General features: G+C 34.6%; 1 protein-coding gene across 8 annotated transcripts in view; it reads left to right on the top strand.

Annotated features, from left to right (window-relative positions):
- The window catches only part of HEATR5A (HEAT repeat containing 5A), a 67,579-nt gene that overhangs the window by 15,364 nt on the left and 38,709 nt on the right, over positions 1 to 13,506 (top strand). For 7 of the 8 annotated variants that reach the window (XM_064658557.1, XM_064658559.1, XM_064658553.1 and 4 more), the window contains exons 5-11: positions 2,488 to 2,596; positions 3,112 to 3,261; positions 3,525 to 3,696; positions 5,663 to 5,823; positions 8,233 to 8,488; positions 9,456 to 9,611; positions 10,410 to 10,660. In XM_064658557.1, the coding sequence (XP_064514627.1) occupies positions 2,488 to 2,596; positions 3,112 to 3,261; positions 3,525 to 3,696; positions 5,663 to 5,823; positions 8,233 to 8,488; positions 9,456 to 9,611; positions 10,410 to 10,660 (1,255 nt within the window). The remainder of the gene's footprint in view (positions 1 to 2,487; positions 2,597 to 3,111; positions 3,262 to 3,524; positions 3,697 to 5,662; positions 5,824 to 8,232; positions 8,489 to 9,455; positions 9,612 to 10,409; positions 10,661 to 13,506) is intronic. The other variant, XM_064658560.1, reaches the window with a different exon arrangement.

The following is a 13,506-nucleotide window of genomic DNA, read 5'->3' as shown; positions in this document are numbered from 1 at the left end:
CATTGGCAGTAAAGCAGTAATGGCAGATATCCAGAGTCAGAACGCAGAGAAGTAACTGGGGGAGAAAGAGAGAAGTGGCATTGTTCAGAATGCTCCTGGGTATGTAAGCAGTAGTGAGGAGAGGAAATAAGAGATGGCAAAAAAAGTAACGGTAAAATATGGTTTAATTCCAGAAAGTTTTGGAAAAAGTATTTCTGATACAGCTGACACTGAGGCTGAGGCTACACAAAAACAATTGGAACCACAGAGCTGTTTACTGAGTAAAATCTTTCATCTTCGGTTGCAAATATATTAAATACTTGGTGTTCAGTGTAGAAAAATTGCTTTTTTTTTTGCCTGATCTTGATTAAAGTGTTGTCTTTGTTTGCCATCTGTCCTTATTTAGCATACATGCCCATGCTGTCTCGTAGCAACACTTAACCATCAGTGTTCACAATATGTTAATATACCCGGGAACTCCTTTAAATACAGTTCCAGTGAATCATTCTCTTATCTCATAAATTATTACTTTTCTTCTTTGATGGAAATATTTTAGGCAAGCACTTTAAACATAACCTTAGCTAGGTGCTTATCTGCTACTAAAAGTCAGTGTGATATGAATACAATACCAAATCGGATAAACAGGTTATGCAGTGTGAGTGCAACTTATTAATTAACTTTAAATGATGAAGTTTTTGAAATATTGACAAGGGCTGCTTTTAAACTGTAAGCATTTGCCTGGTCTGCAAACTTTTATAGCTTATCTCAGTGCTATTTTACCACATGTTTGAGTATCTTAGCTCTGGATTTTTGTTGGTACCTCTCCAGGTACAATTGTTAAGGCAGAATTTAAGAGAAAACAATTTAGATGTATCTTTCATAGAGAGTTGTGTATCAAGATAGAGGTGTGCTGCTAGGGAGGTAGAAACAGGGGCAGAGAGGCTTTTCCCTGCAAAACTTGTAAAAATTTACAGGCTTCCTTGGAAACTTCTGGCTGTTGCTTACAATTTGACAGTTAAAGTAACTCCACAATTAGTACAGTTTGGACTTAGTGAAGAAACATTTGTGGAAAAAGAAAATAGACAACTAGAGCCGTGATGCAATCCTAGAAGGCAGGCACGAGAGCTTCCTCAGTCCTATGCTTTGAACTTTCATAAAAACTTAAATGTTGATGTGCAGAAGTAACTAGATTCCCATCTTTAGTTGACTAGATGTTACTTATCAACAAGTGTGGTCACTGTTGCTAGAAATCACTGTTCAGTACTGATTGACTCTTTCATGCGACGCTGTACATGGCAGTACAGCCAAACTTCTAAGAGTGTCTGCAGGTTATACCATGACGTAATAAGGTAGTTTATTTGGTTGGGGTTTTTTATATGTCTGTTAAATATTCCTTCTTCAGATTATTAAACAGATATTATTTAATCTTGAAGCTAATTAAAGAAAGTATCTCTGACCTTCAGATGCTCAATTTAGTAGTAAGATGGGACAACTGTGATTTTATGCCCAGGCACACCATGAACAAAATTAAAATCCAAACTGTTGGTGTGTACCGAGTTGAATAAAAGCAATAATGAAAAATGCTTTTTTAATGAAAATAGTGTTTTGGTATGATAGAGAAAGAAGGCTTTGTTTTTCTTATTGTGCTGTGTAACTTATGTGAAACTTGAATGCAGTTGGGGAATACGCAAAATGTTGTTTTGTTGAAGGGGATGCTGAGCAATGTCTGCATATTTAAGTAGGTTAAGCCAAAGAGCTGAAAGCTGATTAAAGAGATAATTTCCTTTTTCCTTGTAGTCATAAAACTAATTGGTTTAATTTATAGATCTGTCAATACAAAACCAAAGTGTTTTCCTTAAAGTAATTATTCAAAGGAAAACATTCTTTCATTAGGCAACTCTTTCTTTCTTTTTTTTTTTTTTTTGCTCAGTATTAGCAATTTTTTCTTTTGCTAATGGAGAGGCCAATGACCACGCAGAGTCCAGCTGTCAGATATTTCACCAGGATGAAAAGGACATGGGTTTATAGTTTTATTTCCTTCTTATGTATTGTTATACATAAATGACACAATTGCAATTACTAGACCATTTGCAGTCTACTATTGGCCATCAAGTTGTAAGTAAACCTGTGTGTGACTACTTCTGGCAGCATCTGCTGTAGCACAGTGCCATAGACTGCATGACACAGAGCATGCTTGGTAAAAAATTAGATAAGTTTTAAAAGTGGATATGGAAACCCTATTCCTATTTTAAAATTTATTAGAAGATTGTATTTACCTGAATTCTTGTATTGTGCAAGTTATTTTCCCAACCCTTGTATCTGCATTTCTTGTAGAGGGTATGTGCCACACACAGACCATTTTTTTTCCCTTTTCATAATCCACTTATGTTTTTGGGACGTTCTGTTCAGTTATTTTGCTGTTTGCCCATTGATTACGTTAGTCTCTTAATCCCTTTCATCTCTTACTGCATCCATTTTCACACGTCTTTGGATTTGCTTTTGTTTTAGTGCTGCGGTGGTATGCTTGGGCTATTTATACAAAAAATTGGGAAGAATTTTGGGAAACAGTTTTACTGACACCGTTGGGAATGTGCTTAAAGCAATGAAGAATGCAGAGGTATTGGAACAGCATGTTTAAAAAATGATTGGAAAAATAACAGGATGTTTACTGTTGGTAGCTGGACCAATGAGTAAGAAAAAATGCATGATACCAATTTATGAAAAAAAAATCATGGAAAGTCAGATAAAAATCAGTGTCTAAATTCCAAAGAAGTAATAACGAGTTAAAGGATAACGACTAAAAAATGATGGATTGTAGCTTTTTTCAGTCTGATTTCATGAAAATTAGAAAATTTAATTGCATTATTAATGAGAACCTTTTTGCTATAGCTCATACTTTGTTTTGAGTTTTGTTCTTCTATTTAGTATTTCTCAATGGAACATAGAATTACTGTTTTCATTTGCTTATAGAGTTTTAGGGCAAGTTATCTGCTTTAACTTGCTTCAGCATAAATAGATCTCCAAAAGTCTAAAAGACTGAACCACTGTTTGCCTATTTCAGTAATTGACGTTTTGTGTTTCCAAGGATCTTAGGGTTACAAAATTTTAACATTTCTCATTTTCATTTTTCAGTCTCAAGGTCGTTATGAAATCATGCTTAGTTTGCAAAATATATTAAATGGTTTAGGAGCTGCTGCTATCCCCTGTCACAGAGATGTTTACAAAGCTGCCCGATCGTGTTTGACAGATCGATCCATGGCAGTCCGCTGTGCTGCTGCAAAGGTAAACCACTCTAATAGCTGTTCTTATTAAGTAACTCCCTAAATAAAATTCTGTTTTAATGGGTGATGAACACAGCAGTAAATACATTGTTTGCTTATCTTTATTTCTTTAATATTACCTTGACAGCAAAAAAAAAGTAATTTTAGTATGAGGCAACATGCTTATTTTGTTAGGAAGAACTCTGTGTATTCTGTACCAAATTAAAATTTTTACTGACTACTTTCCCGTGTTGAAACACTTTTATTTCCCTTTTTTTTGTCTAGTGTCTTCTTGAACTTCAGGATGAAGCAGTATTTATGTGGACTACAGACCTGGATAGTGTTGTGACCTTATGTTTTAAATCCTTTGAAGGTTCCAATTACGATGTACGATTAGCAGTTTCAAAACTTTTAGGCACAGTATTGGCTAGAGCTCTAACGTCTAAGCAGACAAGAGGTAAAGTATTTACTTTATTTGCTGAGTCCTCACCTGTAAAAATTTGTTAGATGATAAGAAATTCTCAAATTCTATTGAAGCCTGAAGTAAAAATCACAATTAAAGCTTCATCTGGCTGTTCATATCTCTGGTTTGGTCTTTTCTGTAACTTTTTTCTTCTGAAGTGCTATGCTTTTGGTGGGATATATATATATATTTATTTATTTATGAAATAATAAACAAGGAAAAGTATTTGGTAAAACTATTTTTCTCTGTTATAAGATTGTTATTTTGTGGAGAGAAATTAGTAACCTAAGGAATTTAAAGGCAAGATTAATTTAAGCAGTGTAGAAAGAACCAAGATTTGAGGCAGTGTCTCTATGTCAAACAAAAAAGTTAAGGATACCTTCAAGCTATTTTTCTGCACTAATCAATATCACATGGAGATTGTCCAGCAGTACTAATATGATCAGAAGCAGATATTAGCATGAAGTTTTGTTCATATAACAACCATGTAGCAGTTTTTGCTGACAGATAGTACTTGAGCTAACTGAAGCATCCCAGCACAAAGTTAACATCTCTAATATTTGGTGTCATTCAGACTAGGTGGTTTTAGTCCAATCTTAGAAGCCCAAAGCTAAGTATCTAACTATAATCTAAGCAAAATATAACAGGATGCAGAATAAGTGTGATTCAGACTGATTGTTCTGCTTTTAATGGCATCAGAGTAAACCTTCAGTGCAATAAGCAGCAAATGACAAAATCACATGCCTTTAAGCCCAACTTACTGTCTTTCAGAATACTTGAGGCTGTATGTTTGCGTTGTAGAGTCTGAAGTCTTGATTTATAAAGTATTCTCCTAAGAATCTTTTGGAGAATATTATTGTGTTACAGAAAACAGCACTTATCTTTTCTCAATAAAGTAAAAAAAAAATAATATTCTGACCTCTTTGTAGATTCAGTGGTTTTCTTTAATCTTTGTAAGAAACATAGTTGTTATTTCTAAAATACTAAGATAAAGTTATATAAGAAGCTTATAAATTATTTCATTGGCTGTTTCAAGGAGTTTTGTCCTTAGTGGAGTTATTTTTAGTTAAAAAGAAGTTACAACTAAGTGAGACAGAAGCTAGGTGGGGACTAGAAGGGGCTGGGGGGAGAGGTGGAGGGAGCAAATGAAGGAGTTCATAGTCTTGAAGTTTATGTATTGTATCTGATGACATGCTGATATTGAGTTGTTTACTTTTTTTTTCTGGACATAATTATCTTGAATCTTCTCATTCTTTTCCCATTTCAATGCTTTCAAGAGAATGAAAAATCCAGTGAAAGTTTTAGGTCACTTAGTTTGTGTTGTGTGCTGTCATCATGCTGTTTGCAGACATGTCCCAGTATGTATTTTAAATGAACTTTCAGTAAAGAAATAAAGCAATGGAATAGGAATTGGGGATAAATAATTTTCCTAGCTGTTTTTGTTATTCTCATTCTTTCAAAGAGCTAGCTTAATGCCAAGATGAGTTGCTTTTGTTTGTAAGAGAACCTGTATTTGTACCCTTACCTGGCTAAGCATAGCAGAAAGGGAATCCGCCCCTCTGAATTTTGGAATAGAGGTTGTCTTTGGTGGAAAGCTGGAATATGTTAGTTAGGACTTCCATGAAACTTGGAGTGGTAGGAGTAGATCACACAGACCTTTCTGCAGAGGGAGCATAGATGGTAAATACTGAGGGTGGGTAAATATAAGTGTGCATACAATGGCTTAGACTATTTAAAGGTAGCTAAAGGAGAAAAACTTGATAAATGTTGTGGTTTGCTGGATCACTGGGTCCTAAAATACCTTAGTTTCTGTTATGAAGTTAAACCGTATTTGGATTTGATTGTGCTACTGAACTTATGCAAATTATTTTTTCTAACACAATGAGAGTTGAACCTCTCTACTTCTAAAAGGTAGCAAGATTTTAGAGCTATTCCTCTAACGATTTACATCTATTCTTAGTGTCCACCAAGCATAACTTCCGCAGAATCTCTTTGGAAGAAGTGATGGAGCTATTGGGAACTGGATTTCTGCGTGGAAGTTGCGGATTTCTGCGAGCCAGTGGCGATATGTTGAAAGGGACCAGCTCAGTCAGCAGAGATGTTAGAGTTGGAATCACCCAGGTTTGGTTTACGTTAGTTATGGTTTTCTGAGATTGCTAAACATTTGTATAACTGCTTTGCTCTGCATGTATTTCTCCTTTCTTCATCCTTTTTTGTATCTGTGATGAAATGTATGTACTTTAAAATAAGGATTTACATCTTGAGTTATATTAGAAAGAAAAGAAAAAAAAAAGATTTCTGATCTTGCTTATTGTTTGCCTGATAGTTTGAAATTTTAAAAGTTAAATATGTATTACTTATGAAAACTGCATGTGATAGGAATTTCAAAGGAGTGATATAATTAAAATCCTTGAATTTTTAATTTAAAACTTAATACCTTATGTCTAAAAATTAAAGGGAAAAGTTACAATAAATCTTTGAACTTGGAATAGCTTCCTTCTGTATAGGGACATTCCAAGTCCAGTTTTGAAAAAATTATTCTGCTTTGAGGAAGTGCATGAAAACTAAGGAAAACAGAATTTAGTGGAAAAACCCCACCATTTGTTTTGCTCTGTTCTAGGATGCTCAAAGGATAGAATCTTGTTAACTGAACGGGAGTGAAATCAGACCATATAGTGCATGGTGGTAAAAATTGTATAAATTTTTCAGATAATATCAGGTTGGCTTCATCCTGTAAATATTATCTTAAAAGTAAACATTCTAAGACATGGATACTCAAATGTGAAAACTGTGAATCAAGACTATAGGTCATGATGAACATTTACTTATCAAACAGCTGTGATTATTTTAGTATTACAGTTCCACAGCTATATGATAATCCACTTTGCCAGTAAGGCAGTTTTTTAGTACATATCAACTTCTGCAGTGCAAAAAAAAAATCTTAAAATTAGCTTCAATTACTGATACAAGCTGCCACACTTTGCACTGAAACAGCTAGAAGGTGCTCACAAATTGTCGTCTGTACTCAGGTCATGCTGAGTAGAAGCATTAACTTCTGGCAGAGAGACAGAAAAGCTGGGGAACAATAATACCTTGACAGCTATTTGCCTAGAAAATGCATGCCAGACTCCTAGGGTGTTCTGTATGCATGGTGGTTTTATTAGTTTTCTAGGAACGGATATTTCAATTCAATGTTTTGACTATTTTCACTGGTTTTTGGAAGTTGTCTCCTTTTTCATGCATTTCTATGTTAACTGAATAGTACCTGTGCTAGATGGTACACTCTAACTACCAGAACAGTTTAAATAGTGCAATAGTTCTACAAGAAAAACTTGAGAAATTATGTATTTATCAGTGCTTATACGTAGAAAACGCAGTTATTAAATGTATTAATTAGTGAGTTTCAGCTTATTATGAATTTAAAAATAAGAAAGTCACTGAAGATCATTTCTTACATATAGAAGATTTTATATTTGTTCAAGACAGTCTTTATCATGTGAAATTCCTCAGTTTTGAAATTTGTAAAACCAGGATAATGTACTGGTGCATTATGAAGCATAAGTAGTATTTGTCAAGAGCGATTAGCTCTAACAGGATCCAATAGTATAATTTCTCTGTCCAGAGTAGTTCACTTTCTTTTACGTGAATAAATTTGTTGTTAATATTAGACACAAGACAAAGTATGTGTGAGGCAAATACAGAAATTGATTGATATGAGTAGTAGTAGTGAAGTTTCTTATGAGGAATTTTGTGTGTTCATTTGCATATTCTCATTTTTTGTATTCCCTTCTCTTTATCTATTCATTAGAAGAATCCAACACGTGCACATGGAAGGCAATTGTAGGGGAGCTTATTATGTGGCAAAATAAATGGTCTTGTGGTGATTAGATTTGTAAAGTGATTCTGCATTCTTTCTCCTTGTTGTGATAAACATAGTCTTTTTATGGTTTTTATCTTTTTTATGGTTTGCAAGGCAAACAATTAAAATTCATTGAGTTGAGGAACAGTGCTTGGGGGCTGCAAATATTCCCTGATTCAAACCCTTTAATAACAAAATTCTCTCCAGGTTATGAGTTATAGTTTTGTAATATTGTAGTTCTTAAAATGCATTCATACATTAAATTTGGGTTGCATGTTCAAAATTTTAAATAGCTGGAAGCTGTTGTTAAGTGAGACCAAACACAATGTTTTACATAAAAAGTGCCTGTGCCGGGTAAACTGCCGTTTCTCACACTCTGGAATGAAATGACGTGGGCAAGCATGTTGAGTTAACTTACAGTCAAAGCAGGCTGCAATATTACTGGTACAACTTTGATAGTAATTTAAATTATTTAAACATATATGTAAGAAATTGCAGAAACCAGAAGTGAGAACGTACGTGATTTATAGATGCATAAATTTGTAAGTCATCTCAGTTTAGTGTTCTAGTTGTGCAATGTGCAGATTTAAGAAGTTATGTAAGTGGGATAGTTAGCAGGGATTTCCCAGATATTTTGCTCTAAAATATGTTTCTTTTCAAATCTCTTTCAGGCATATGTGGTATTTGTCTCTACATTAGGAGCAAAATGGCTTGAAAGGAACTTCTCTGCCTTCCTTTCCCATATTCTAGATCTTGTGTCTCAGTCTCACCCTAAGGCTGTTCAGAGCCCAGTGGATGCTATTGGCTGTCGTCGCTGTGTTTCATTCATCCTGCGAGCTACAGCAGGAGGCCTGCTCGGGGAAAAGGCTCAAATTGCAGCTGCCAAGGAGATTTGTCAGGCCATCTGGAAACTGAAGAAAGTTGTGGGTATGGGTCTAACAGGATTATCCATTTGGGCCTCTGTTTTTCCTTTTTTAAGCGATTGTCCAACTACCTAATCCAGAGAGTGCAGAAATAGAATATATAGTGCTGATTTATTACCCCATGATAATGTAAAACACTTTTGATGGACTGCTTTGTTTTTAGCTTGGGCTGGTTATTTGTGTGTGTGTGGGTGCATGTGTCTCTTCTGTATGTGTGTACCCACACAAGTATAAATGTATTTTTTAACACTCCTTCCCTGGCAAAAGCAATTTTAACCAATTGCAAATAAAATTAAATAATAAATATATGCAGTAATAAAATACAGATAGTATTTTAAAGTAAGTTAAATTGGCAGTTAATGTATGTCTAGCCAGATCATGCCTTCCTGTTCAGAGCAGTTGACATTACTGAAGGTTCAAAAAAGAAACGTTTGTTCCTAATTGAAAAATGAGCATTTCTCCTGGAGAAAACATATCCCCTTGGAGTGGAAAAGAAAGAAAATGCTGGGCATAACCAGTTGTTCCCTGGTGTACAGCTGCATATTGTATTTCAGTTAAATATCTAAATGTTGTATGTCTAAACTGACATACTCATTTGTGTCTCAAAAGATGAACTTTCAAAAATACATCATATTTTTCCCCTCTCTCTTTATTCCTTGTCTCCACCTTCTCGCTTGCTGTCATAAAATTTCATTCTTTTCTTCCCTTTCTTTTTTCCTACTATGTACTAAAATCTGACAAATTATCAAAGCATGTCCTCTTCACATCACTTTTGGTGGGGCAGAGGATAGCATGCTTCTTGCTAGCCACTGTTTCCCATCACATAAAGATAAGCAATTTGGTAGTTTTCACTTTATCTACCCACCTGCATTTAGTAATTGAAACATCTTCTCTTGCAAAAACCTTTTTCTGATCTGTTTGTTTGATTTTGGTAATGATTTCACAGTGATTTTCTTGTACTGTGTTATCAGATGCTGCAATGAGTGACAGTAACTTGGAAACAAGACTTAATACAACAGATGTAACAGGAAGTCAGCATGTGCTTGTGTGTGCACTTCAGGAACTTGGAAGTCTTATCCAAGGCTTAGGAACGACAGCAGCACCATTACTGCAAGACTCCAGTACAGGTACAAGCCCTGAATTATTTTGTCATCCAGAGTACAAAATATATTTATATTCCTTCGCTCACTTTCATCTTCTTTGATTCCTTATTTTTTCTTATTTCTTCTTTGATTTCTTATGGCTATTCTTCTGGCTCAGTCTCCTTACTAGGATCTCTGTAGTTCTTCTTTTCTGTATTCTTCCAATAAACTTAAAAAAACCCAACAAAACAACCAAAAACAAAAAAGGGAGAAGGGAAAATTGGCTAGCTAACATGCTGTAGGAAAGTTTCAGACATTGCCCAAAGAGTTCTGTATCTTCTCCAACCTGTACAAGTATATTTATTAAAAATAAAAAAAAAGTATCAAATTTAATTCCATTAAGGGTTGTATTTGGAGTCCAACACTTCATAATGTTTATAATAAATCAGTTTGATTGAGCCGGGTATCTTCATCAACCTTTATTGTTTTCATTTAGCTGCATTTTTTTCTGGATGGGTTTGAGTGGACATCTATTTCCACTGCATGGATTTCTGCTTCCTTGAGAATGCTTACAGATATTTTCTATGCATGTTGATGGATAACTGTGTAATATATTAGGTTTTCTCCGTGATGTTACGTTTCATTCAGGGTAAATTTTTTTGAAAATTATTGAATTATTAAAATTTTTTAAGAAGTACTTCACAATAAAAAACAATAATAGTTTTTCAAGAGAAGTATAGAAATTGGATAGTGTTATGTTCACCAGTCCTCTGTATAGATTTTTGCTTGTTTGACAATCTGCTTACCTATTTCTTAAGTGTAATTATGCGTTTTATTTTTCAGGAGTTCTGGAAGCAGTAATTTCTATCATTCTTCATCCCAGCATTTCAGTCAGAATAACAGCAGCTTGGAGTTTACGCTGTATTGCAGTAGCATTACCCTCCTATGTGTCCCTGCTGTTGGATCGTTGCATTGAACGTCTTAGTACGTTGAAATCCTCCCCAGAAGCAGTAACTGGCTATAGTTTTGCTGTTGCTGCTTTACTGGGTGCAGTAAAACACTGTCCTTTAGGAATTCCACATGGAAAAGGCAAGGTATGGTTTGAATACTTTACATATGGGCAGCTCTTGGATGTTTTTGCAGTAGTACTTGCAAGTTTTCTTTATGATGTGTTCATATAACCCAGTGTACTGATGAGATATTTTGGCGCCTCAAGAAGAGGACTTTGAAGCATACCATAACTCAAATAAGTGAATGCTTTTTCTCAAATGTGTCAGGATTGTGAATTTCTTGGGAAATGTCGTTAATGATTTTGTTAACTACTCATATTACTACCTTTTTCTAATAGAAAATTTTGTTAGGGGAGAAATTCATTGTTTTGGAACAGAGCTTTTAGGACTTAAATTGAACAGTCTAAGAGAAGGTTTACCTGAAGAAAGTATTTCTTGAGTAGTTACATTTTTCAAATTTCCAACTAAATTCTTTACAGCAAAATTAAGCCTTCTGCAATACTGTCTCAGTTTGACAGTGGCTTAATTTAGAAAGCTGACATTTTGGTAGTGTTAATGGTGAGAAAAGGCTATTTTGGAGTAAATCCAGCTGAAAAGCATCAGACTTTGCCAAAGGAAAAGATCTTCCTTTTATTAAAAAAAAAAAAAGGAATACACATACAGATCTGTTGCATGCTGTCATGTTTCTGGGAGGAAAGTTGTTCAACCACAGAGTAAGCCAAATTAGTATGTCCTAAGCCCATCAATGACTCTCCAGAGTACAGTTTAGTCAGTGCTTAAAGCAGTAACAGACATTATGCATTATATTGAAAATCTTTGGTCAAGTCCAACAAAATGTTTAGTCAAGTACAACAGATACACGCTTTTATTTTGTTTTACAGAATTTAATAGAAACCAGTTTATTACATTATCATAGTCTAAGATGCTTGTACCAATCTCCTTGCTAGTGCAGATAGGATATACAGTGCTCTGAAGTTTTAGGGATATGCAGATGTAGAAATACAGACCAGGAGAAGAAGCTGTTTCCATCTTATTGGCAACTTTATCTATGGAGTTACTCATGTTTGGAAAACTATGGTACATCATAAATGTCAGCAGTACATGCTAATTCTTTGCACAATGTAGAAACTTATATTCTCTCTTGTGAAAATACCTGTTTTGGAGTCAATGGACATTAAGAAAATATTCTCAGCATTCAGAGTTCCAACTGCAAATTGAAACAACTTATAAATTAAAAAAAAAATGTACCTGTGTTTCCTAGCTTTTAAGAACTTTTCCTAGTGATAACTAAAAGATCATGGAGAGAGGACAAAATGAATACAGTTTGCCCACTTATATAGATAAGAAGTGCCATTCAAATACTATATACTTAAGCAGAGCTAAAGTTTCTATTTAACAGAGAAACATAATTCTTAACAAAGATTTCTTTTGGAGGAGTACAGTAGGATGAAATAGAGCCAGGAGGAGGTATGGGAGGGTACAAAATAAAGTGTGGGAAAAATACTGTATTCTGTACTAAGCTGGCAGGGGTGAGCACAGAGCAGTTGACAAAAGCCCTTTTCCATTCTCTCCTAGGAACACTTCCAGATTGCAGACTAGCTCCTCTTCTGAGGAGCTGAAAGAGACCAGTGTTAAATAGAGCAGTTTTGACAAAGAAGTATCAAACTCAGATAATAGTGATCTGGATAGAAACTCTTTTATATTAATTAATTTTCCTTTGAGAGAGCAGTTAGAGTTGCAGGTGGAACCTAGAGAAAATAATTAATGAGTTTTTGTACATTTAACATTCAGTACTAGTGCTTATGCTTCCATTAAAAAAAAATCCTTTAAAAATAAGACATTCCTCCTGTACATAGAGAGAAAAATTGCCAGAAATCATTAAATGACATCCTTTCTAGGATGTTTGTTTTACAGGTAATTTAATTATAATAAGTTTTTAGTGATTTATTTAACAAGGGTACTGGTTTATTTTAGAATCAAATACATTTAATTTATCAGGAATCTATACAAATAAATTTCTTCATTTACAGCCACCTGGTAGTATTATGGAATTGGGGAAACCAATACTTTCCGACTGGAAAAAAGACTTTAGATGAAGTTTTGGAAGTGTAAAAATTTCAAACATTCATGAAACAAATGTTCATGTGCAAACTTTCACATCATTTTCTAAGTGTGCAAAAAAATTATAGAAGGATATTTTCTGTACTGAGACTTTTAATGATACTCTTGATAATGACACTTCTTACTTGTAATACTGATTTATGGGAAGTTTTGGAGACCAGACATAATGCAGAAAGTAAGAAATACTTTTTAGCATATGTGAAATGTAATTGAAGCAAACTACTTGCAGAATACTTACAGCATTTGTAGCCCTGCTGTGGTAATTGTCCATGGGGGTGTGTTCCTCCATTTAAGTTCTAGGTAGCTTGTGCTTTGGTAACAAGTGTAATCACCTTGCACTTAGCACTTGGTGGGCGTGTGCAGCTAAATTGGGATTAATTCTAACTATACTATTCTAAGTCATTTGTTTAGCCATGCCATTTGTTGATTTGAAAAGTGGTCAGAGAGAATAATAGACTTTATTCTAAAACAATGATAAGAAGATCATTACTGGTCCATCCCACCACTTCTTTTGAGCTGTAATTTGTAGGTGTCATGCTATTCTTTTTCTACATATTGACATAAATAGAATATCACAACACTTCTATCCTTCCAATGCATATTCCTGTGAGAATTATCAGTTGTCATTTTACTGCTGATAAAAGAAAGGGTACAAACCAGCCGAGTAACTTACCTAGTACTCCACAGAATTGTTGAAGCTGTCCCAGACTACTACTGAAGTCAGGAATTGCAACTTCAGGAGCCCGAGTTAATTGCCATAGCGTGAGGGGAAGATGGCATCCTATCTGGGAACACTGGAATAGGATTAA

Source organism: Pseudopipra pipra, chromosome 6 (genome assembly GCF_036250125.1).
Source record: "Pseudopipra pipra isolate bDixPip1 chromosome 6, bDixPip1.hap1, whole genome shotgun sequence".
NCBI classification, from domain to species: Eukaryota; Metazoa; Chordata; class Aves; order Passeriformes; family Pipridae; genus Pseudopipra; species Pseudopipra pipra.
The sequence above is the reverse complement of the archived record's forward strand: the minus strand, read 5'-3'. Positions and strand labels throughout refer to the sequence as shown.